Source organism: Neopelma chrysocephalum, unplaced genomic scaffold (assembly GCF_003984885.1).
Source record: "Neopelma chrysocephalum unplaced genomic scaffold, ASM398488v2 Primary Assembly neopelma1_44, whole genome shotgun sequence".
Lineage (NCBI taxonomy): Eukaryota > Metazoa > Chordata > Aves > Passeriformes > Pipridae > Neopelma > Neopelma chrysocephalum.
Window position 1 is genome coordinate 22,870,914 of NW_020897703.1, and position 24,748 is coordinate 22,895,661.

Sequence of the window (24,748 nt, forward strand, 5' to 3'; positions counted from 1 at the left end):
TCTTCCTGAAGTTTGCCCATTGATCTGCCCATACATCCTCTGGATTGGGTTGGTTGTCTTTCTTACACGGTTCACTAATTTTTCCTCACTAAGCATTGCTAATGTGCCTTCCACAAACTTGCAGCTTTTTAAGCTTTGATCCAGGAACCTTTCCAAATTCAGCAAAAAAATACCAAAGAAGCTGGACTTTTTTCCCCCCTTTCTTTGTGTCCTTTGTTGCTGAAGAGGGCTGCAGATATTTAATACCATTTAAAGCCAGACAAAAATCCCCCTCTCTTTTGGTGATTTCTCCAAAACACCAGTTGATTATTGTTGGCAAGGACATCACACTGGAAAGGACTAGCTGTTCTTTGTGGTTTTGAGGCCAAAATACTGCTGGGACTGTCCCTGGTGGCTGGGTGGAGCTCGCTGGGTACCTGCCTGAGAGAGCAACAGTGTCACCACATAGCAGATGGACCTCTCTTGGTGGGGAAAGAATAGTTTGGCACCAAAGAATAAAGCTCTTCTCCCCCCAAGAATGAAAAAAATATACTGAATATCACTGAGGAAGCAGCAAACATTGGTCTTGAGATCTCTGTGCTCTGTATGTCTGATCAGATGTGTGTGAGATTTTTCAGGGGATCTGATAGACCATCTTTTAGAGAATAGCTAGACATGTCAGAGTGTGGGGTAAGGTTGCATTCATTTTCAGGGCTCTTACAGAGAAATTTTTGTTCCAAAGTCAGCACTTAGAGAGGTTTCCCATGTAGGAATGGAGGCTGAGCTGACTTGCCATCAGAATAAGCATATTTTGGTCTTGAAGAGAAAAGGTGAGCAAACACCATCCTCACTGATATATTTAGCTCATAGGATGAGTTCAACTGGATCCACGATCCCTTGCTTAGCTCTCTCTTATTTCCCAAATGGGCCACACAAGTGGCCTTATGCACACCCATACCAGCTGGTAAAACAGCTCCACTTGCATAATGGAAGAAGTTGGCAGGAGAGGACTGTCAGGAAGGTTTTGCCAGGATTTCATGGCAGAGAGGTGACTTTGTCAAGACCACAAAAGAGTTGGTCCAGACCCAGTCAGAAGTCAGGACCTGCTCTGCCTCATTTCAGGTATTAGAAACTCTGGTTTATGTAGCATGTGTATCTGAGTTTTTAATACGTGAAAATCCTTGCATTCATTTCTCCAATCCCAATTGCTTTAAAAGGGGTGGAACTTCTCAGCGTGCCCCAAATAAGAGAGGGGCAGAAAGCAGAGGGTTGACCGTGATTCAGGGTAAACCACTCCATCCTGAGCTGGCAGAGGAGACTCGCAGATATCGGTGCCCCTGGGAGCGAGGTGATGGCCGGGGCTCTCCCGTGCTGTGCTGCCAGACCGCACCGGTGTGCAAGCTTGTGGAGGGAGCGGGAACGGGAATGGAGCTGTGCCTGCGGCCAGCAGGCAGCTGCGAGGCCGGCAGCGGCGGCCAGCCCGCTGACAGCATGGCTCTGGCACCGCAAAGAATCAAGCCCTTTGTATCTAACCATCCAGACCTAATACACTGACATGGTCGTCATCAGATACAGTTGACACATGTTTAAATGGTGTATCTCGCTGCTTTGAACAAGTGGGAAAGTGTTCTTGGACTGCTTTGCTCTCCGCATTTCTACGGAGTTTCCCACTGTCCATTTTCCATAGTTACTTACAGCAATTAACTGGAATCCAGGGCTGCGGCGGCTGCACGCATAGTCTCTCAAACCACACCTGTGGCTTTTTTGTGTCACATGTAATTCATGACTGAGTGACGCTTCCTGCCTTGTCATCTTTAGTCCTGGATGAATGAATGGTGTAGCTAAATCAGCTTAGCGCCGAACTAAAGCGGTGGTTCATGTTTAGCTGTGGCTCTTGTACAAGTCGTGCAGAAACTTATTTGTGTTGGTACGGCTGGGTGTTCACTGGAGGCTCCAGCTCTTTTGATATCGGATCCACTCACAGCTTGCATGTCCTGCCTCAGCTTTATTTTCCCTTCCAGAGGCATAGATACTGCATGAATCACTGTGTCTTTGCAGAGGCTCCAATGGGCGAAGGTATTTGTGCTGAAACCTCACCAGGCTGTAATTAATCTGTAGACGAAAGGAAATGGTTTTGTGACAGCTAAATGAAGACCAAATAATGCAATGTGATGAAAGGTATGCACAGCAGTCAGATTCAGGATCTGAAGTTATATGCATTTAGCTTTATGGTGAGCTGAAAAGTGTTTGAAAAAAGAATTGCCTCAAGTCCCAGTTAGTAGCAGACAAAAGCAGAGGAAAACCTGCATGTAATTATATATTAATATGCAGAAAACTTAACAGGGATTAAAAAAATTGCTCCCTGTTATTCAGTGTATTTGAAAACATTTGGGAAACTTACACATAAAGTGCAATTGCTGTACACAGAGAGGCACGTGCTTTCTGCGTTTGATCTGTGAGATCAGGATATGTTCCAGTGAACAGGCTGTCTTTTCTTTGGGCCTTAGCTAAACATCTGATAACTTTTAAAAAAATACTGTAGACTTTTGTAAATTAAGCTGAGGGGTTTTTTTGTTGGTTGGTTGGTTTGGGTTTTTTTCCCAGATTTGGATTGTTTTGGAGAAGGAAAGGAGTTGTTGATCATCTTGTTTGAAAGTTAAATGTTCCTCCAGTGAAAAGTTTGGGGGTTATTTTTTTGTTTATTTTTAAAGAAGGAAGTAATATTTTGAATTCATGTTTCAGCTTGTTCATCATCAGTTGCACCTTTGATGCAGGTTCTCTCACATTACTTCAAGTGTAACTGGGATTGGTTTTAGCAAAAAGACAGTAAATGTGGCAGCTTCCCTGTGGTTTGGTGACTGTGACCTTTTGAATAGGCACTATGAAATTGGTTGATGCTGAACATTTCAAGCAGCAGCAGCAGTGAATCCTTAGCTAACTGGATGATCTTCCAGAGCACCGAGATTTCTCAACTCCACTTGTGTAGAATCACAGAATCCTAGAAATTTCAGGTGAGAGAGACCTGAGGGGCATTCTAGTCCAGCCTCCAGCCCCAATGGGGACTGTTGTCAACACCAGGTCAAGTTGGATGTGGCTTGTCTAGTGGAGTCTTGCAAACCTCCAAGGTGTGTCAGCCTCTTAGGGGTGACGTGGTCCAGCATGACTTTCTTAGAGAAAACTTTTCTGAACACCCAACCTGAACTTCCTAAGCTGTGTTTTTGGGTTTTGGGGTTTTTTGTAGTGTTTTTTTGTGTGTATGGTTTTGGGTTGGGTTTTGTTTGTTTTGATGTTGTTTTGGGTTGGTTTTGTTTCTTTTGTGTTTGTTTTTGGGGTTTTTTTGCCACTACCAGGAAGGATTTGGCTCTGTCAGAGTTATAACTGTAGACTGTCATATATTTTCACTTTTAATCTAAGACTTTGATAATGAAATTGTAGTTAGACTATCTGTATTTGAGCTAAAACCACATCATTATTACAGAATTTTAATGAAATCTTAATTTCATTATGGCTATATCATGCCTATACCTTAGTAGCATTATAAGACTGTGACAGTATTGTTATTCTGACTGCGATTGTCATCATTATCATAACTATCTCTGTTCTTAATATGAACATACCATTTCAGGTTGCTATCCTTATTTTTGATAGCAGGAAGCAGCATTTTTTATGACTGGGCAGAGTTAGATACTGGTAGGAAAATTAGTTGAATTCTGTTATGACTTCAGCATCATCAACAAAATGATCAAGTACTGTAAATTTACATTATAATTATGATGTCAGTCAGGAACAATATAACTTGGTTTTCAGGTTGACTGAGAATGTGCTCTGGGATTTTGGAGGGAATATATTCCTCTCATTTGGAAGCTGAATAAATCCTAACAGAAGTATTTCAAGAATATATATGTAGTTCTGTGATGTTATACTCAGCAAGTATTTTATAATTAGCTCAGGTTTTAAGGCCAGAACATCTCATTTTGTTTCCTGTTTTATTTACTTGTCATAAATGAACTCGGGACTCTGCACCTTTTTTTCATTTCAATATCATTTGCAGCAATACTCCCTTTTCTCTGAGATGTGAATTATTCATTTAAGTAAGCAGGTTGTAGATAACTTGAATCTTGAGAAATGAATGTTGGAGGAAAAGCTGTTTTCTATACTTTGGTTAAGACATAGGATAGTATTTTTAAAAGAGTATAGTGAATTGACTGCTGAACTTCATAGAGACACTCTGGAATACCTTGTATGTGCAGAGAAGGACCAGGTATCTAACTCCTTCTGGTTTCATAATATCTTTAAAATGTCTTGTCATGGGCATCCAAAGTGCTCCACATGTGAATGATGGCAATACCTGAGTCATAGTTTGTCTGTGTTAGAGAAGATGTCCAAAGCCATACAAGACCCTGGCTGCTTCTCTAAGTTACCTGGAGGGAACTATTCCTCTTCAAACCAAATCTTTCTACTGCCAGTGACTTAGAGCTTCAGAAGGGCTTTGTCTGCAAGCTCTTTCTGGTTCTTCCTTAAGGAAGGCCTCACTTGGTCCTACTCAGGGTTTTAGGGGTTCTTCAGGATGTCTTCAAGGAGGTGATGAAAGCAAAGGGCACAGTGACGTGGATAACGATGCCATCTCTCATACCCCAGTGGGTATGTGAACTCATCTACTGTGGCACGAAGCAATAGCTCTTACAACAGCAGCTGGTTTTGCTTCTGTTGGTGCTGGTGTCTGATACCAGTCACCTGCTTTTGAAATAGACAGCACCCACTACTGGAGCTGTGCGTTCTGGCTGAGCAGCAGCGTGGCTCTGTCGATTTGCTTTCTTACCTTCATGCCTCTCTTCTCCCCTTCCCCCACAGTTTCTACTACATTTTCTCTTGTAGACGGCAGTATAGGATCAGACTGCTTTTCATTTCCATCACTTTTCCCTGCTGTGACTGAATCTGTTGCAATTAAATTTTAATTGAGATGCACACTGCTTAAATAGACACAAGACAGCTACAGCTATCGCTAATTAATTTTCTTCCAAAATGACAACATTTAATAATTATATTCCTTGTCACTTACATTATTTATACAAGTTTAACTCTGGGAATTTTTTTAAAGACACGTCAGCTGTGAAAGTGCTTTATGGTGTTAATCTCCTGTAAGGCAATTGTGATTAACTTCAGAAGTGGAAGTATGTTTATAGTGCATTTAGTAAAATAACATGTAGTTCTGCAAGTTGCAGTAGAGGTATTTCTATTAGAGATTGAGGTATTTCTACAATAAGGTAATAGTGTTTCTGGTTACAGTATTCAAATCTAGGGAAGCCCTAATGATAATAATTTGTGCTCCTGTATCGTCTTTGATCCGAGGATCTCTAAGTACTTTCTGCCTGTGATAAGCTCACACCTTCTGCAAAGATTCCTTCCCAGTTTCTCACTTCACCTGACAGAGCACAAAGAGATCATCTACTGCCCCAGCTTGCAAAGTCCTTGCCGTCTGCTACCTTGCTCTAATACCAGGCAAAGAAAATAACCTTTTTGTATTTTAGTCTGAAGAATCCATCACTGGTTGCTGACAGACAGGGTGTTGGATGAGTGGGACCATTTGTCTGTGGCGGCGTGACAGTCCTGAGGCAGTGCTGTGACAATCTGGGGATTCTGTATGTGCTTTTGATACATCATTGCTGCTTCATGGTATGACTTTGATGTTTGTGGAGAGGTGCGTCACCAACCTCCAAACTTCAAACATTCACCAAACCAGTAGAAATATCTTGGGACAGCTGTGAGGAGAATTATTCCAGCCTCTCCTGCAGGGATGTAGAATGGTGATGCTCCCTCTGCAGAACAAAGGAGCTGACTGTGGAAGGTGAGATGCATCAGCCCTGGGGTTTTACTGACAAATCAGGAAACTTTGGGAATGACTGGAGTGTTGGAGAGCCTTTTTTTTTTTTTTTTCTCAGTGAGGGTCCTGTCTAAGGTGAAAGTTTAAGCTGGAAGCTACAGCAGAGGGATTTTGTGGGTCAGAGAAATAAACCTGAGAGGGCAGGACAGGTAAGACTTTGATCTCTCGGAGGACCCAAGACCAATAAAAGTCAAAACTAGATGTGAGAAGTGACTGCAAGTGCCTGGGTGTGCATATTTTCTCTGCTAGCATAGAGTAACTCTTTAGAAATCTCCACACCTTTCCTGTTATCACTAGCAAAGTAAAGCTGCTATGGGAACAGAGCTCTAGGAAAGTGTGTTTGCATTTATTAAGGGTGTTGGGAATTAGTACTGATACTGCAGAGCAGAAGGAGTTGGATGGTGCAACCCTATTCCAGGGAGACACAACAGAGAAATTTTCCAAGAATGGCATGGAAAGCAATTGTACTTTGTGCTGCTGTGATCAGAGGAGGTAAAGATGATGTTGATGTAGAGGGCTGATCAACAGGACGTTTGGGGTGTCTCAGTCAAAGGAAATTTGATTAAATGTGTTAAATGTGTATATAGTAAAACTCTCGTGTTGGACATACAGGTCTATCATATACTGTTTACCTCACATAAATTTCAGTGTCTTCTTGAAGGCAGTCATTTCAATTCCTTTTGTAGTGAATATGTAGCAAAAAAAGTACCTCCAGAACCTTTAGATCTGTGTTAAAATGAATTTGAATGACAAGCTGTCTGTCTGGTCATCTGTCTATTCTCATGTACTTTCACAGCAGCAAAATTTTATTACAAAAAATTTTTTCATTGTCACTTTCTCCTCAACTTTGACAACAGCAGAAGAGACTGGGCAATAATTAGTGCTATTTTGGTGTCTGTGTCTGGTTTCCTGTGCAGTGTTGCACAGTGGCAGGATTAGATATGCCAGGGAACTGTATCTTGGATTTTTTAGAAGCAACAGAAACTTTTTGTACCTTTATTTTTTTGCATCTCTCAGGAGGTCGTAGATTACTATTCTCTTCCTAAGCAGGTACCGCAGTTATTATATACAGGTTTTTGTTCTTATTGTGACCAAGAGTCACAATTCTTGGCAAAGACGTGGGTCTTGGTAGCGCAGCAGGGTAGGACAAGAGTGCATGCTGCCCGCTTTCTCCACAGTGGGCCTGTCATGGGAGCCAAGGTCTGCTCCATTGCACCTGAAGAGACAGGAATCATTTATTCCTCTAACAAATAGATCTCTTCCTCTCTATGTTTTCCCTGAAGTTATTTACACACCATGTTGTTTGCTTTGAGGTCTCGCATGCTCTATAATTTGCATGTGGTGCTGGAGTTGCTGACGGTTTGTTGCTTTGATTGCCAATTCTCACGGTCCTGAAAAATGCCTTTAGCTGCCAGTGCAGCTGAGTAGCTCTGGGGGCTGGAACCCAAAAGGCTATAGGTCTGGTAAAAGCTGGGAGAGTTTTCTGCATAACACACAATATGAGTGGTTGTGTCCAGGTCCCAACCTAAAGGCAGGGCAGAAGCCATGTGGCTTTGGGTCAATGTCATATCATTACACTGAGCAGCAAAAGGAAGGCCTAAACATTAATGAATGTTCACAGCTACCAGTCCTCTGCTCTAAAAACCTCAGCGGGGTGCAGTGATGAAAAGCCAACCCACCACGAGCTTCAGGTCTGTTTCTCTGAAGGCATCTTCCTGGTTATATTCATTAAATAAAGACCAGTATTTGGCTACGAGAGTGCTGAGGGAAGACATCTACTGTTTTCTCAGTATGCCACTAATGATTTGGGGATGTCCAACAATTTTTGTTTTCAAAAGATACATTTTTCTCTGTTGTTTTTAATTAACATTTTATGAATTAGCAATAAACCTATGAAACTCCGAGTTTGCAGTGGGGATCCAAAACAGAAAGTGTGTTGAGCTGTTTCACTTACAATGCATGAAAGGCTGGGAAAAGCACAAGAGGACAAAGTGGTACCAAATGTTGGGTAGCTATGGACGTAGTTTTAGAGACAAGAAATTGTGCGGTCATCTATAGCTGATGACAAGTCCACCATCCCTGTGCCTTCAGTTCTATGGAAGTCTGGGCTCAAACGAATGACTGTAAAGATGGGAAAGAACATATGTTTAATTCCTTCAGTAGAGAAAAAGCTAACGGGCTTTTCAGTGCTAGGTTGCGACAGCAATTAGAACAAATACTTGAAGAGATGTTTCAGTATTTCTGGTGTATAATTCTGAATGTCAAGGTGCCCTGACACAATGTGTTATGCAGAGGAAGGGTATATAGGAAGTATGATCTTTCTTTTAGTGAGGGACAAATGAGTTATGATAAATGAGTTATGCAAGTAATTATTCCCTTACAGGAGGAAAACTACAGTTAACTGTAGAACCCCAGTACTTCTAAAACCAGAACAGATGTGTTTGCTGGTTCCTGATTTTCCAAGGGGATCTGCTTCTCATCTTGCAGACCTGTAATAAAACAGAAGGCAGCCCAAGTCAGTAGTTTCACTGGTGAAAACTAGTTCTGAATGAGACTGGGAGTGGACAAATTTCTCTGGTCTGTATGACCAAACCCACTCAAAGAAAACATATTTAGGCCCTGATGGAACCAAGTGCATATGCATTTGCTGAAGTCTTCCTAAAGCCAATGAGATTGAAAGCATAGTGTGGTAGGCTTTGATAGGCTTTGAAAGAGGAGACAATGGTTGAGGCTAAACAAAAGAGCATGCCATCAAAGGATGTAAAGCAAAGTGACAGGACCGAAGTGACAAGCTAGGAAAATGCTCTTTGCTCCCACATTCTGAATGGCTGTGAAATCAGCTTTGTACTCATTAGAGCCAATGTAAAGGAACTTGCTGTAAATGAAAATGAATGGCTTAGGAGCTGGTGTTTTGAGTTCAGCTGTGTAGGTGAGTGGCAGGAAGCTCAAGGAAGTGCCAAACTCTGAGACATTGTGCAGAAGGAAGAAGCAGGAGTCAGAGGTGGCCTAGTGGCAAAATCTTACAGTGAGGTTGGAGGAACCTGAGGACCACCCCAGGTTTCAAACTTGAATAACAAAGAAGATGGTATGCTATCCACCTCTACAGCATTGCTACCACCTAACTGTGTCCAGACTGCTATGAGAGAGATTTGAGAGACAGACTGAATTTCTTGTGTTATTGGAGGGAATTTGGTCTGAACTATCTCAATATGAGAGTAAAATGTAGGTATGATTTAGTGGAGAGAAATCCCAGAGGCACCTGAGTACAGAAGATTGGATACAGCTTAGCTGTGAATGAGGAGGAAGATGGAATGAGAGTTACAGACACAAGTGGGATTTTGTTTTTAGAGAGAGGCAGACTGAGGCAGACCAGAAAAAAGAGAGAAGGGGCAAGGAGAGTAAGAAAAGTGGCTGTGACATGGTTTAAAAGATGGTTGTGGAGGAGTGAGGTGATTAGAGGGAAAGAGGAGATTAAACTTTAGGATCAGAGAGGGAGTTGTAGATAGGAGGTAAAAGACTTATGTTGTTCTGACTGTTTTCTCTAGGAAGAACTCAACAAGCTTGCATGCAGAAAAAAAGATACAGAGAATATAATTATGTGCATTAATAGGCAACAGAAATAATGTACAGTAACTGCAAGGTAAATAATAACTATAATTAGCAGTACTAAAAGTATATGTGTATGTGTGTATACACACATACTCCTATAAAATCTGTCCTAAAGAATTTATATTAATACTTTGTGTTTTGTCTTAAATTAGATAGTATCGAGGAACAAAAGCAAATAAGGAGGAAGTATTTACAGGGTCTTCTCAGACTAGCCTTAATGATTTGAATCTTATGTAATTAAATAGTAAAAAGAATCTTTTTGGGGTGTATTGTCTGGTGGCCACATCAGTCACTGCCCCTAAGTCTGATATAGCCCCTGGAAAGCTGTGGGGACCCAACAGGAGCACATGCAGTTTCCAATGCTCAGCCCCTGGCCTGGTTACCACCAAACATGGTTCTTCTGCTTCACTTGTTTCAACTGTGCAGCCGCATATGCACAACATGATTCCTGAACTTTTCCTCTGAGCCATAGCAACCTGCCGACATTTGCTAAAGGTTCACTGCTGCCTTGTGTTTTGTTCCAGTAAGTTTTGTGGACCTGAGATGTCCTGACGTGTAAACCCAGCTTGTTTTGTATGTGAAGCAGACACTGCAGGGCAGCAGAGGACCAGACCTCCTTGTCTTTCCAGTCTCCTGTAGGCTGTGGAGACACCAGTGCTGGGGTTGAGAAGGGAGGTTTTCCCCTTATCTTTTATAACAAGAGAATGAAATAGATTACCATGTTATTTCTTTCCTTTTTTGATGATGGCAGCTTCTTGCCAGACCAAGTGTAGTGGTTTGAGCCAGGTTTTCCCCCTGAAACTAAGAAAAGTGGTAACCCCCAGGGGGTGGTGACCCTTGGGGTCTGACCCAATCAGTGCTCCTGCAAAATATAAACATATCTCTGGAGACCGGAAAAGAAGCAGTGATACTTGTTGTGAGAAGAAGAGGTGGCCATGTTGTGGTGAGCCACGAGGAGAAGGGGCTCCGGCCCCTTGGGGGCCTTTGCCCCCCCCCAGCCCCCGGTTGGGGGCTGCAGGGACTCAGAACAGTGTCAGACTGGACTGAGTGCTTGTGGCTAGGAGCTGGGGGAGTTTTCTCCCCTGTAAGCAGAAGTGGGAGACGCTGGGAGCAGCGACGGAGCAGCAGCAGAACAGCAGTGTCCGAAGAGCAGTGGCAAAGAGCCAACTGATAAGAACCAAGAGAAGCAGCAGATGCTGGTATGCAACTGAAGCAGACACAGAGGTGTCTGAGGAGAAGGAAAAGCAGCAACAGGACAAGAGAACCAAGCCAGCAGCAGGAACAGAGTTTCGCGGGGTAAGAACTGGATAAACCAAAACCAATTTTGGGCCTTTTCAAACCAAACTCGCTAGAGACCCCTGGAGACCCCCTCGTGTGTGCTGGCAGAGAGCCAGCAACTGCTTCTGCTGCCTGAAAGAGAAGAAGAAAGCCTGCTGCCTAGAGAGAGACCTGTTGCTCAGAGACTGGAAGGGGTCTTTTCTTCTTCTTCTCTCCTGGACTTTTATTTAGAAGAAGAAGAGATTAGGCCCATTGTAAATATTATTGTCATGGTAGAGATAGATATAGAGTTAAAATTGTATGCAGTGTATTATAGTATTTATTTATGTGTATAGTCTTTGTAATATATTCCTTCCCCCATATTGAGTCTCGTGTTTTTGTCTGGAAAACCCATCTCACATGGGGTTGAGATGTGGGTGGGGGGCTAGGAATCAGAATTGGATTTTGGGCCTGCTCAAACCATGACACCAAGAAACCAAGTTAATTCTTGTAGGCTACAAAGTGAAAATTGCATGATATTCTGTTGGTGAATGGTTTTATAATCTCTCAGTCATCAAAATACTTGTAGCAGAGTAGACATAACTGCATAGTGAAGGAATGTATACTCGGCATCATTGGCAGGACATAAACACCTGAGAGTTTATCAGTGTTCTGGGAGATGTTTATTATTTGAGTCTGACTAAGTCCTTATCAGAAAAGAAAAAAATAGAGAAGTTGGAAGGTAGAAGTTAGTTTGCTTGTCAGTAGAGGCAGACGTGGTAAAATTTAATCTTTATAAATGCAACTGTTTTGATCTGTGAAGGTATGGCACATCAACCATTAATAACATACCGATTCATAGGTGCACAGAGGATCAAGGTGCTGATCTAGACACCACCAGAGGTGTTTCTCTAGAACACCATCAAGTACTTTCCTGTACTGAAACCCATCCACATCCTGTGACAAGTTTTAGACTGTAACAAATCTTCTGGAAAAATATCTGAACAAAAGGTTAGCTCTGCCATTCTAGAGAGGCTGGCACCAGCGTGAGACTAGTGCTCTTTTCTGTTGTAACTGGGAGCCTTGTTTCTGATCTGAATTTCTCTAGTTTAACTTCTAGCTCTTAGTCTTTGCAGTTGTTATTAGGTAACTGTAATTGGTTTAGCCATAGATTCTTTTCATGTCCCTTACCTCTATCAAAAGGCATGTGTTACCAAATTTTTGCTGATTGTATGTGTATTAATATTACTGATCAAGTCATCCTGCAAGTGCCTCTCTTTCATTTTTTGAGCTCTCTTTCATTTTTCTCATGTATGGCACTGGAGCTTTTGCAATTTTCATCTCTCTGCTTGGACTATTCCATTAACAGTCAATTCAGGGTTAGGCAGAGAGGCCTTATAACCTCCCAAATTCTGTGTAGACAAACACACATTGCTTTAATTGTTTTAATACTGGCAACTTTCTTGGAGCTTGTCAGCCACTGTTTGCCCACTGTAAAACTTGAAGTTGTCTCCAGTCAGTGTTTCTCAAAACACAGTCTTCATTTTAATCAGTTATTTTCCAGATGTGTGGCCTCGTATGTGGTTGCTTTAGAACCTATAATCTTTGTATAAAAGCCCATCTAAGGATGGAGAGCATGTCACTGGTACAAAGCAATCATCTTTATTTACCATGTCAACAGTCATTTGTCACTGACAGACTTCATGACTCTGTATTTGTTTCCAGTTACTGATACACAAAATGATTGTAGCTCTCTCCAACCATATGAATGTTTCCACCAGATTCAGTAATACTGGTCAGGATTAATTTGTGTATTAAATGAGCTATTCCACTTCTTGTTTATTACTCGTGTTCGTAGCATTAGAGTCTACACAATTAAGGAATCTCTTCTCTTTGAGTCCCTTGGTACCTTGATTAATTTTAGTCTTGACATCTTGATTTCTGGCTAAATGAGTGCTCATTTTCACCCTTGTCTTTTGTCATTAGCTTAATACCCTCCTGAATACTTTAGCCTGTCTCCTGAAAGACTTATTCCCTTCCACTGAAATGACAGTCAGCCACATCATACAGTCTCTTTTCTCTGTAGAAGATGGACCTGCACTGCTGAAAACTTCAGGGCTCTGCCGTTCACCTCTTACTTGTTAAATTTTGGAAAAATATATAGCCTTGTAACTTGAGTCGCAGATCACAGAAATGAGTACTGTTCAAAGCATTGATTTCATTCTCCCACATATAAAATTCCTTGCAAGGATTCTTGGTCTTGAATTTTTCTTCACGAGCTTGGTTGTGTCCTTGCAGACTAGGCTGTGTTGTGTTTCATGAGTTCTGACTCCATATCGTTCTCACCCCTCCTATTACAGCAACTGTCAGATATTTCAGCAGGTTTGGGGTTTTCAGATGCTCATTTCAGTTGTGAGCATAAGGCTGAACTGGATGACCTCCATAGGTCCCTTCCAACCCTAAATACTCTATGTTCCTCTCAGAAACTCTTCTCCCATTCTCATCTGGATGAATTTTTCTCCATTCTCTTGTTTATGAACTGCCAACCATTTTATGTGGTCTGCATCCTGCTTTCAGCTGGGAACTGTAGTCTTATAAAGACAATATGTGGAATGGAATAAAGTGTGGAATAGCAGCTTGTGTGGTGTATGTGTTCTGCAGAGGAAAATGAGCCAACTGAAGTGTTGCTTTTTTGTTTTTAATTACATTCTTGTTTCCTTCCCAGGCTTCTCTCTTCTGCATACTTACACATGTGCCTCTGGAGGGAGGATTCAATAGGCTGATGAACAGAGCTGGAATGTTTAAAAATAAACCAAAATTTTGTAATGAAACATGTTCTGAAAGAACCTAGTTGCCATAGGGATTTTTGCAAGGATGCAGTCCTTTGTCTTTCAATGGTCAAAGTAAAGGTTTTTATTTCTTGAGCCAAATGAGGGGGTTCTTATCCAAGCTTTGGAGCATGTTCGATGTCATCTGGATAGACTAGTCACTACAAGACAATATTACTCATCCCATCCCTACATAAAGCAAACCCCTTAAACTTCAGCGCATGTGGTTTGTATTTGGGGTTTCATTCATGAGAGTTGAAAGTGCCCAAACTACTGCAGCACGGAAGTGAAACCCTGAGAGGATTCTCCTTCAGTCACCACCATCCAACAAAACATTCCCTTCTGAAAACCTCCCTCAAATCTGATTTCAAGGCAGCTCTTTTCCTACTAGTCAAATCTCACACATTAACCCTTATCTGTTCTGTGGAATCTGCATGAACATCTCTGTTCAGAATCAGAGTTTCTGCCCCTCTCATAGTATGTGCAGTTTACTTACTTAGAAGGTTTTACTCGTAAACCTGATGAAAAGTCAATAGATTATTACTGGTTTGCAATTAGAGTCTAATTTTGTTGTAAACAGTTTAATGGTCCTCCGCCCTGGTCTTAATACAGTCTTTTACCCACCCTGTTTAGCTGTAACCCACCCTGGTATAGCTGCCAAGCGCCACAGATATTTTATCTGACATGTGAGTTATTAGCAGTTTCTGCTCTTGTTGGAGCATGAAGACTTGATGAAGGGGTTTTTTTTGGTTTCTTCAATTTCTTTTTTTTTTTCTTTTCCTATTCTGTTGGGCGAAGGTTTCCTAAAATGAACACAATACTTCTTCATTAGATACATGTGTGCACACATAGGTAACATTTCTCTTTTTGGTTTTGTTTTTGGAAAAAACCATTAAATTCCATAACAGGAAATTGAAAACTTCTTTGGACTTACATCAAAAAACCAAACTTAGACAACACTTTGCCACAATTCTCTCACTTGCAACAAAACCAAACAAATAAACAAAACCCAGGTTGAAGATTCAGGGACCAGTTATAATGGTGACGCATCACTTTTGAGCAATTTTTGTTTACCTGGTGGCATCCTCCCATATTTTTGCAGCATGTTAATGCAGACTCTGAATGCAGGAGTGTCTTGATTATCTTCTTTGACGGTTTTTCACATGTTGGAATTCGCTTAGTAGAAATTTTCTCATGATAAGACACGTAGGATTGGCTTTGTAAAAGTACAAGCATGACTTTGTTTTCCTGTTCTACCACAAAAAGCTTTCCCTCCAGCCCCCACTCCTCCATCTTCTCAGTTCTTCCAAAGTAAGAAACAAAGATAACTTCTGAGGGTAAGGAGGGAAAGTCAGGTACCCCAGCCTGCATGTCTCGGCATGGACCAATGCCGATTGTGTGTCTGGCTTTGAGCTTTTATGTCTGTTTGTATGTTTTGATGATGTATTGTAATTGTTTATAATCCAGCACCTGAAAGATAATTTCTGTTCAAGGCTTTAAGGTTGGCAACTTGAAAATATACTCCAAGTGGGGAAACGATTCAAATTTATCTGGTATTTTATAGATTGGTCTCATTTGTAATGAAGCAGTAATATTAAAGTGACATTAGTGTTTGTGCAAAATAAGAAGAGCAGGCTAAACCTGAAGAATGGGTGAAATATGAGTTTCTTTATTCAACGCTTTTTCCTTTCCAATAAATGCAGCCCAGAAAGTAAATGGCTTTAGAAAGGGAAAACCTGTGTATGTTACTATAGAGTGGCCTCAGTGTTGTCATCTGGTGCCACAGAATGTCCCGGGATAGCCTGACCTGTGGTTGACATTTCTGAAGGACGCATGTCTCCCACAAGTCCTTTGCCACATCTGTCAGCCCTGCCCAGGACCAGGGGTCCCAGAGGGCTGGGTGCCCCAGTGCAGACACCAGCATTGCTGTCTTGCTGTCCAGGACACATCAGTGACTGGCCCCTGCTGGAAGGTCTCCAAGGAGCATCCAGTTGCTGAATTCTAGTTGTGGAGCAAGTAGCTGAATACTTAAAGACCTTCCATATGGTGATAATTTCTGATTGCCACCACTAACACCGCTGTCCTTGTTTGAAGGAAGGCTGAAGGAAGTGAAAGGCTGCTGTGGTCGTGTCAGTGTAAGGGGGCACAGCACTTGTGACTCTGAGGTATATCTGACATTGTTTCCTTGCACATATTTCCTTTTGCCTGGCACCATGTGAAGCAGTAGATTCTTTGTGAGCCTGGCCACAAAGTCTAGGTACTCCATCTACAAAGAGTGATAGACCATGCTGCAGGGCTGCATTCTTTGAAGCTGTTTTCAGGGCATATTTCTTCCACCAGAGACCCTTACATCTCTTTTTTTTTTTTTTCCCCTGTGAGTTCCCTTAATGTTTTTTCTCTCTTCCCTCTATGCCCTGTCCTGTCCCTGCCATGTTAGACGTCATGCTGCACCTTCCCCTGCCCCAGTAGAGCATGGATCTCCATCTCCCATGGTACCAGCTCTGTCTGCAGTCTGTTTCTTCCTCTTTCCCATGCTTCTCTTCTCTCTTTCCACATGATTTGCCATTGCCTGCCTTGTGCCTGTACTTCCATTCACTCATACTCTTCAGTAAGTTTGTAAGGTTATCCCTCTATCCCCTTATTTCTTGTCTTCCAGGCTCTTCTCCATCTTGAGGGACGTCCTGCTCTTTCCACATCCACCCAGTCATCCTTGCAAACATCCCTCCTTCCCACCCTGCATTTTTCCTTTCTTTACCTCCCTAGACAGAGTTATGCCTGGAATATCCCTGGAACCTCTGGAGCTGGTTGGAGGTGATGTTATTACAGAACAGAGAAACACTGCCAAGTACCAGGCAGTCCTGGGTGCCCTTTGACCCCTCACAGTAATGCAGAGTGGCTTCTTCCTTATGCTTTTGGTTTGCTGTTGCCATATGGAAATGGCAGATGGTGTTGATCAGGAAGTTAATCTAGAAGCGTATCCGTTTCATGCCGTACGCAAAAGATTTGTTCATTAAACTTAGAAGTCTAATTTAAAGCCAATTAACAGAGTGATTTGAAGAGACTTGTTGTTTTTGAAGTTCAAAAGAGATTGTAAGTCTCTGATTTCAGCCTTTGTACATTCCAGAACCTGTATAACTATTGCAGTGTTGCCAACTCTACTGGGTTTTTTTGTCTCTCTCTCTCTTTTTTTTCTTTTCTTTTTTTCTTTTCATTTTTTTGAGTGATGGAACTTTTGCCATGGGCTGGAACTGTTTGGTGAAGCCTTGTTAACACCCAGTTTTCTTAGCAATTTTATCCTTACATTTGGGGTTGAGTGGGAAGAACTTGTGTGTGTTTCTATCCTCTTTGCTGAAAGTCAGCACAGCTCCCTCCTCCCTCCCTTTGGCAGCCTGGTATCACTCTTCTCTAAGCAGGAGTTGGGGAAGGAGGTAGAAAAGCAGAATAAGCCCTGAGCAGCTCTGTGCCCTGCTAACACTGCTCCTGTCAGCACAGGTTTGTCTCTGCTTCCTTTCCTCCCTCCCCATGATGTCTCCCAGAAGCTGGTAAGGACCCACCACAGAAAGTTTCTCAAGGGGAAGGGGCAGGAGGGGCCCTGAGGCAGACAGTGACTGCTCTATTCATGCATGCCCCAGCATACAGCTCTAATTTCCATGTGTAATCAACCCTGTAGGATTGGCCCAAGCAGACCATTCCTAAGAGCTGTCAAGATGGGAAACCTTGTGTCAAGAGGACCCCGAAAGTGATTAGTTCTGAATTAGTATTTATGCTGCTTTTACCTGAGATTGATATTCTGTAAACACTTGTAGGTCCTTCAGCAACAGACAGCATGTTTGGATAGTCCTAACATTTAGTAGTGGCATGTGGACAGAGAAAACTTTCTTTAGTAATTTGAAGCTGTTGCTGATATAAAAGAAAATAGAGGGGTCAAGTTTTGCTGTGGTATAGAGCCCATGACTTCACCGGGTTAACTGCTGCTACTTCCCTGTAATTGAGAACATAATTTGGCTCAAACCCTGGGAGACTGAAAAGGATCACAGCAGCCACTGTATTAAGCCAGTGTTCAGAACAGTTGGCTCACACTGAATTTCATAAGTAGATCATGTATTCAGAAGGCTTTAAATGTGTGGCACAGTCCACTGCTAAAGAAGAGATGGTGGGAGTATCTCTTTGTTTATCTTAACTAAAGCAGCATGCCAGATATAGATATCAAGCCTGGGATTGTACCTACATGGGGGAGTGATGTGGCAGAATTGATCAACTATCTCCCTGTGGTTGTGTGAGAACAAACCTGGTGAGAGCTGTGCAGAGGCTGCCCTTGGTTATCCCAGCTCCCACTGGTCTTGCCAGGAGCCAGCAACATTGAAGCTGTATCCTGTCAAGATGGCTTCTGGAAGCATACTTTGGAAACCCCTTTCTGCTCCTTCCATGGGGCTGCCAAGCTTGAAGGTGGCATTCAGGATTTGACCTGTGTCACAATGCTACTGGCAGTACCTGCCCTCTGCCAGAGAGGCTCACTCCCATGATGCTACTTAGCTTTGAGCAGAGATGGCCAAAATTGGTCATTCATTTTTCACAGAAAAAAAAAAATGTTTCCTACCCTGTCTAGGGAAAGAGAAGGAGGTTTCCTGATGAAAGAACAATCCTGAAGAAGGAAATAATGCCTTTTCTATAAAAGGATGTGTAGGGCCTATGGCTGATGGGCGTCTGTTTATTTCTATGCTTGCTAGCAGTCCTCCAAAGTCCTCCAAAAGAGACAAGCATTTTGGGACAGCACTTTTGACCATTCCTCAAGCACTTAGCGGGAGGGATTGTTTTATTAGGAAAGTTTACAGCTTCTTGTTTTCCCTCAAAGGCAAATGTGACTTTGTTGTTTTTAATTCTGTTGGGATTTCTCCCTTTTAATATACAACACAGCTGTTAAAATAGCTGGGGTTGTCTAGGGCAAATCATATAGCACTTTCCTTGTTCAGATCTCAGATGGCTGCCTTTTTAGTGTCGCTGCAGAATTATATTACAGGGCATATGAATAGTGCTGGTATTAGTGTCAAAATCAATTACCCAACCCTCCTCCTGCAGAGAAAGCTACAAACCTTAGGAACAATCTGAGTAATCCATTCTGGTTTCTAATTCTGAGTAATGACGGAGGGCAGAGAGTTGTGCTTGAATAAGTGCATAGGGTCTTTCTCCGTATAGTCACTCCTAAATGCATGCTCTTTACAGGAAAAAGCAGGCTCCCTGTGAAACCCTTTTTCATGCCAAATGGCTCGCTGCTAAGATTAATCTGTCATTGAATTTATAAATTCTGTGTGGCACAGAGCAGCAGAAAAAGTTTAGCATCGAACAGAAAGCAAAGTATGTATTGCTTAAAAAATGGATGTTGTTCTCTTGGATAGTGTGGATTGACTGCCTCCACCAATATATCTTCTTATACTGGTAATAAAAGCACTTCCATAGCCTTGTGCCTCCAAGGATCTTAAAGCACTTTGCAAATAGGGCAAAGTACTATTTCCTGTTTTATGGCTGTGGAAAGTAGCTGCAAGAGAGGAGTTAAGCTTTTTACCCAGGGACACAGAGAAGACTGTAGCAGATCCATGATGGGAACCTAAATCTCCAGAGTTCTAGCACTGTGTCCTGATCACACATTACACCAAAGCACTGCTGGGAAGTCTGCTGGTCACCAGCTCTCAGCCATTGTCTGTGAAATTGCAGAAGGTGGGATATGAAATCAGTGTTGGTGCTCCTTTGCTCACTCATCTCTGTTCCAGTCTGTGGGTAAAGGTGCTGAGCAGAGCAGGATCTGGTGGGAAGGATGCTCATGTCCTCCTAGGCTGGGATGATCACCTCTGGTTGTGGGGCACTGTGGAAGGAGAATGAATTTTGGTTGCTGCTGACTCGGGGAAAAGTTTGGAACCTCATAGTCAGCCTGGTCTGCCCCAGGCACCTTTACGAAGCAAAAATAATTATAGACTTATTACCCTAAATCCTGTGAGATTAGAGAAGTTGCATTATTTATTTTTTTCTAATCCAGTATTTGAGGATTTACGTGTTTAATACAACCACTTATTAAAAACACTTGAATATTTTTTAAATTCATAAGTAATACACCTGTAAAGACCAGATTTTCAAATACGGGCCTGATCTCCTGTCACATTCCAGTTGGATAAATGACATCGAAAAAACTGGGTCTCTACTGAGGTGTCTGTGGCAGGGATTTAGAGATTTTGCTTCAGGCACCTCTCTGGAAGAAAGCATGGCTCTAACCTGCATTTTTCACAGAACAATTTCTGTTACTAGTTCCTTCCTTCCCCGTGCTGGCTGCTGAGCTCTGCAGTGCCCCAAGGAAGATCCCTCACCCCTGGGGCTGCCCCCAGGGTCAGGGTAACCAGGGAAGGGGGGGATGGGGGTGCGAGGGACAGCGTCTGGTTTCAAACAAAAGTGCAAAGCCTTGAAAGGAGGGACTAAGAAGAAACAGGTGGGGGGCTAGTAATAGAGCCTCTGAAGTTTATTTGCTTAACGAACAGAAGCCCAGGCTGTCAGACCTAGGTCAAATACTCCTCCTGTTCGGGTGTATTTATTTCATACGTGGTCTGTAACCCAACCTGATTCCTGGATTAAACCACTGTAAAGTCCTGGCCCCCAGGAGCCCATCCCGTGTTTGCCATCAAGCCCAGCACATGCCGGGGCAGGACCTTGAGGGGCCACCTTGGTATTCATTGGAGCCTTGTGTCATCAGTAAAGCCTGTAATTGTGGGTCCTGTCATTTCCAATGGAAGCCTCACAGTTTACAACTGCAAACTGTGACTGCAGATCCATCACTTAGTTGTCCCATTAATGCGAGCCATGCCTGGGGGCTCCTAGGATGAGCTGCTCGGGTCACAGCACACAGCCTTGGTGGGACACCATTCTGCCAGAGCTGCCACATCCACCACTCACCAGGTCCCTCTAGGGTGCCAGCGAGGCTGGGAGTTCCTGAAATCTTTGTGCTTTAAAGTTTTTAGAAGAGTTAACTTTTTAATCCAAGATGTTCAGGAGTCAGTCCTCTAGAGCGAAGGGAGAGAAGTTTGAGCTGGAACAGCGGCAATAAAACTACCTGCACACACAAAGAAGTTTTCTGGTTTCCCAGACATTTTTTACCTGATGCCATTAATTCTGGTGAGGTAAACAACCAGTGTGCTCCAGAGTATCTCAGGAGCTGAAAAATTTGCATTTGAAAATTTGCATGTGAAAAATTGCAGATCTGCATTAAAATTAGAAAGGAAAGGAGGAATTAGCAGTGGGTTTTCCCAAGACTAGCCTGAGGCCAGTGCCAGGTGACTGTGCGGGTTCTGTGAAAGCAGGAGTCAGGTGGAGACATGTGAAACAAAACTAGTTAAAACGGGGAGAACAAAAGTATTTGCATTCAGAAACAAAGTGTGCCTCTTGGGATACTCATATGTTTGCTTTTGGGAGACCAGCTAAGTCTGAATCATGCAGAACAAATGGTCAAGCTAACAAACTTCAGGAGCTGCTATGTTTCATTGACCTAAGTTTAGAAAACCAGGTTATTTGTGCTTTGGCATCTTGTTTTGTATATCTTTCACAGAACTTATTTCACCATTTTTAATGGAGGTAAAGCTGTAGCTGATTTTCAGATGCAACTGGTCAGAAGAGAAGAACTTTTTTGGGAGAGAGAGGAATCATGGCTGTTACCCCTCACCAGTGAGAACTGAATGGGCTCTGGCAGACCTGCTGTGGCTTATCTGTGACCATTGTGGAAAAGTTCTGGTCAGGACACTGGTTCCAAACCAGCACATAGTGTAAGGGCCAGCTGTGGGAAAGTAAAAAAAAACACCTAAAGTGTATGTTTATTTGTATTATATTGGAAATTTTTAGCTGACTGAGTTTTTTCTTATGATGGGCTAGGTCATGTATAGGATGGACAAATGGGATTTATACCTGCTAAATTTTTGCATCTGATCTATCCTGTAATCCTGGAAAGCGCTTTGGACTCATAAGCTTTACTGTACAGCCCAAGTTTATGTGGGGAAAAATTGCTTTTTGATCCTGATCTTTTTAGGTCTGTGAGAACACCCATCCCTTCACATAGTTGTGCCCTTTGTGCCTCTGACTACTGTAGTGGCTGTGCCGCTAGAGTTAGAAACCCGGGAATTCTTTGTTGCTCGCCATTTACTTCTGAGCTCTGCCAAACCTTCTGCCGCTTCCTCGTGGAGCTGATTTTGCCTGTTTTGTGAGTGGTGACCAGAATCCGGTTTTGTTTTATGTCCTCTAGGGTTCCTGAGCTGGAAGATGCCCATCTAAGATGGAAACCTCTGCTTCAACGGCTGCTGGGAAAAAAGAAGGGAAAGGTGCCATTCTGGAGGGGAATGGCTTTACAGAGACGGGGAAGAAACCCACTCCTTTAGCAGCTGCGGGAGCGGCAGTGGCACAAGGAGGTACTTTATGTTTTCCACAATTTGAAAGCAGCAGGGGTGTTTTTCATTAGACTGTAAGAATTTAATAAGTATAGTGGCATCTGTCTTCCTGTGAACACACTGAGTTTATTGGGGTTCTTGGCCGTCAGGGGTCAGAGGAACGGGAAGCTGTGTCACCGTGCGGCATTCAAACGTCACTGCACCGAGACCAGTCACCGCCAGTCCCAGAGACCTGGGCCAGGGTGAGGGACAGGATGGGTGGTGAGAGATGGCTGTCAGGGAGTTGGGGCATCCCATCAATGCTTGCCACCATCTGACTGGTGCTGTGTGGTGGAGGCAGCACAGTGCCCTCCACCTCTCCACGGTGGAGGTAAAGAATGACTGGTGAGGCTGGCTGGTGATGGAGAGCGCCCTGTTACGGTGGTCAGGAAGGAGTGTCGTGTGCCAGCTGTGATCCTGCTAATGAGCTAAACAAACTGCACAGTCTTTAGTAATTGCTGCTGGGATTTCATGACTGGGGAGGAATTTGGGAATGTCCAGACCTAATGCAAGAATGTTCACAAAGAAAAGCCCCCACTTGTGTCATTCCTGTTAGTGTCAGAAACAGCTCAGGTCCTGATTTCTTTTTTCATCAATGTTTTAAGCAAGATTTTGGTCTTGCTGCTGTTGGAGTCAATTGGGAAGCTGTTGTGGACACCTATAGGCATGGAGCCATTACTGGTGGGTGTGCAGGGGGACGTGTAGGGATGTTGCTCCTGCCTCCTGTTGCTCACTGTGGCAGGAAAAACACACATCCCTCTTTGGCACATGTACGCTGGTGGATCTCCAGATTGGTGCCAGGGCCCATCACGGTGGCACACCTGTGGGCAAGGCTGTGCCTGCTGGCAAGGCACTACAGCTGCTCTTACTGAGGACTGGGTGTCCTCTGTGGACAGGGTATAAGGGGACAAACTTAGAAGGGGCTGCACCAGTTTGGATGTGACAAGAGACATCCCAGCTGTGTAAACTTTGCAGGCAACTCTTTTTTTTTCCTCTTTAAAATATACATTATTGCTAGCCTGAGTCTACCTCAAAATGAACCTTTCCCTTCCCCTTCCTTCACTGCAGGGTGGTTTTTCATCACCCCAGGAGAACAGAATGACTCTTCTGAGAGCTCTTCTGTTTCTTACCCAGCTCGGCTGGAGAGTTTGAGTTTTCTGTTGGCTGAGTTTTGAAGATACTTTCCAACCCAAATTGCTTAAATCTGCTTTATCTCTCCTCCTTTTTCATAATCTTTGTGACTCAGTTTTCATTTCCCCATTGATGTGTGAAAATTCAGATGCACAGAATAAGGTAGTAGTGGCTAGATTATAATCTATCAGATTAGTTCGTGTGTTTGATGAACTTTGTTAGGTTTTGTTAGCAAAAAGAAAGTTTTTCTTAAAAAGAAACAGAAAATGTTTTACAGAGTTGTTTGAAGGGAAAGACAGTTTCATGCCGCTGGAAGGCTCTGAGGCACCTTCATCACGAGCACTGCACAAAGTGGCAGAAAGGAAAGCTTGCCAGGAAGCAGAAATAGGGAAAAGGCAGAGACAGCAGCATGCAGAAGTGTGCCATCCCCCAGCAGATCCCTGTCGAAGAAGCACAGGCTGTAGGAACTATTGATGCAGCACACTTGAGGTATCATCTCAGTGACTGGCAGACCTGAAGGCTTGATTGGCACCAACACAGTCCAAGCATGTGCTCAAACTCACAACCCATAGATGTGCTGTCTATTCATAAATGCTTTCTCCTCACTTGCCACTTGCCTTGGGAGTGCCTCCACCAAGGAAGCAGTCACCACATTTCCAGAGATCCAGTGGAAATGAGGATGCCCCGAGGTGGTGTCCCAATCAGCTCATGTGGCATCCCTGGACACCTAATTGGTTTTTAAACGTTCAGTATAAAATGTCCTGTTAGCAGTGTCCTCTCACCTTTAGAAAAAAAATTATTTACGGGCTCAGTATTTCTGCTTTTATTACGAGGAAGTGGAGAAGTAAATTGAGGATTGTTTGAAGATGTCAGGAGAATTGTGATGAAAGCATTGTGTAATGAGATGTAAAGAGTGAAATCTATGTCATGCTGTGAAGAGAAGTGCTCATAAATGACCCAAAATGGCCAGCAGTGAAGCAATGTGTGATTGGACACTGGCCCCAGGACTCTGCAGGTAATGCACATGCTTTTGTGGTTCAGCAGGCTTTCCTTTGAACTCTGATTTGAGACATAATACAGGCTCCTGAAAGGGGGCAGCATGCTTGTGCATGTGCTTGTAAGTAGAAAAAATAATACAAAGTTTTTTCTTCTAACATGAGTTAACTGCAAGGTATGATTTAGCAGGTGATAACAAAAAGTCTGGGTAGAGATGAGACTGTACTTATGTCGTATTCATGCTAATATAACGTTTGATTCCCTAAACTAGAGCAATTACTCATAACAGGCCAGAAATACACATATTTATGCTCATATTTTTACAGAAGAAAGCAAACGAGGCTTGGAGATTAATTAGGAAGTTCAGCTTAAGGAGGGGATCAGTTTTAAAGGGTGGGCCTCTGAGCTCCCCACCCTGCTTTGGGGCCATATAAACAAGTGTTCATTCTCATCCAAGACAAACTCTTGATTTCATTTATTGCAGAAGTTTTACTCTTTGTACTAGCATATGAGAAAGTGGCAGTGAGACTCAGCTAGCGCTGCAGATCGCCAAGCTGGTCTCAAGAGCCAAACAAATGTAATTCACAACACATTTCTTCTCCTTTATTCTACTGAGT

The 24,748-nt window shown here is 42.9% G+C and overlaps 1 protein-coding gene across 1 annotated transcript in view; it reads left to right on the forward strand.

Annotated features, from left to right (window-relative positions):
* GLI2 (GLI family zinc finger 2) overlaps positions 1 to 24,748 on the forward strand; it is a 193,143-nt gene that overhangs the window by 28,975 nt on the left and 139,420 nt on the right. The window contains exon 2 of the mRNA XM_027678946.1: positions 21,824 to 21,986. Within this exon, the coding sequence (XP_027534747.1) occupies positions 21,854 to 21,986 (133 nt within the window). The 5' untranslated portion in view covers positions 21,824 to 21,853. The remainder of the gene's footprint in view (positions 1 to 21,823; positions 21,987 to 24,748) is intronic.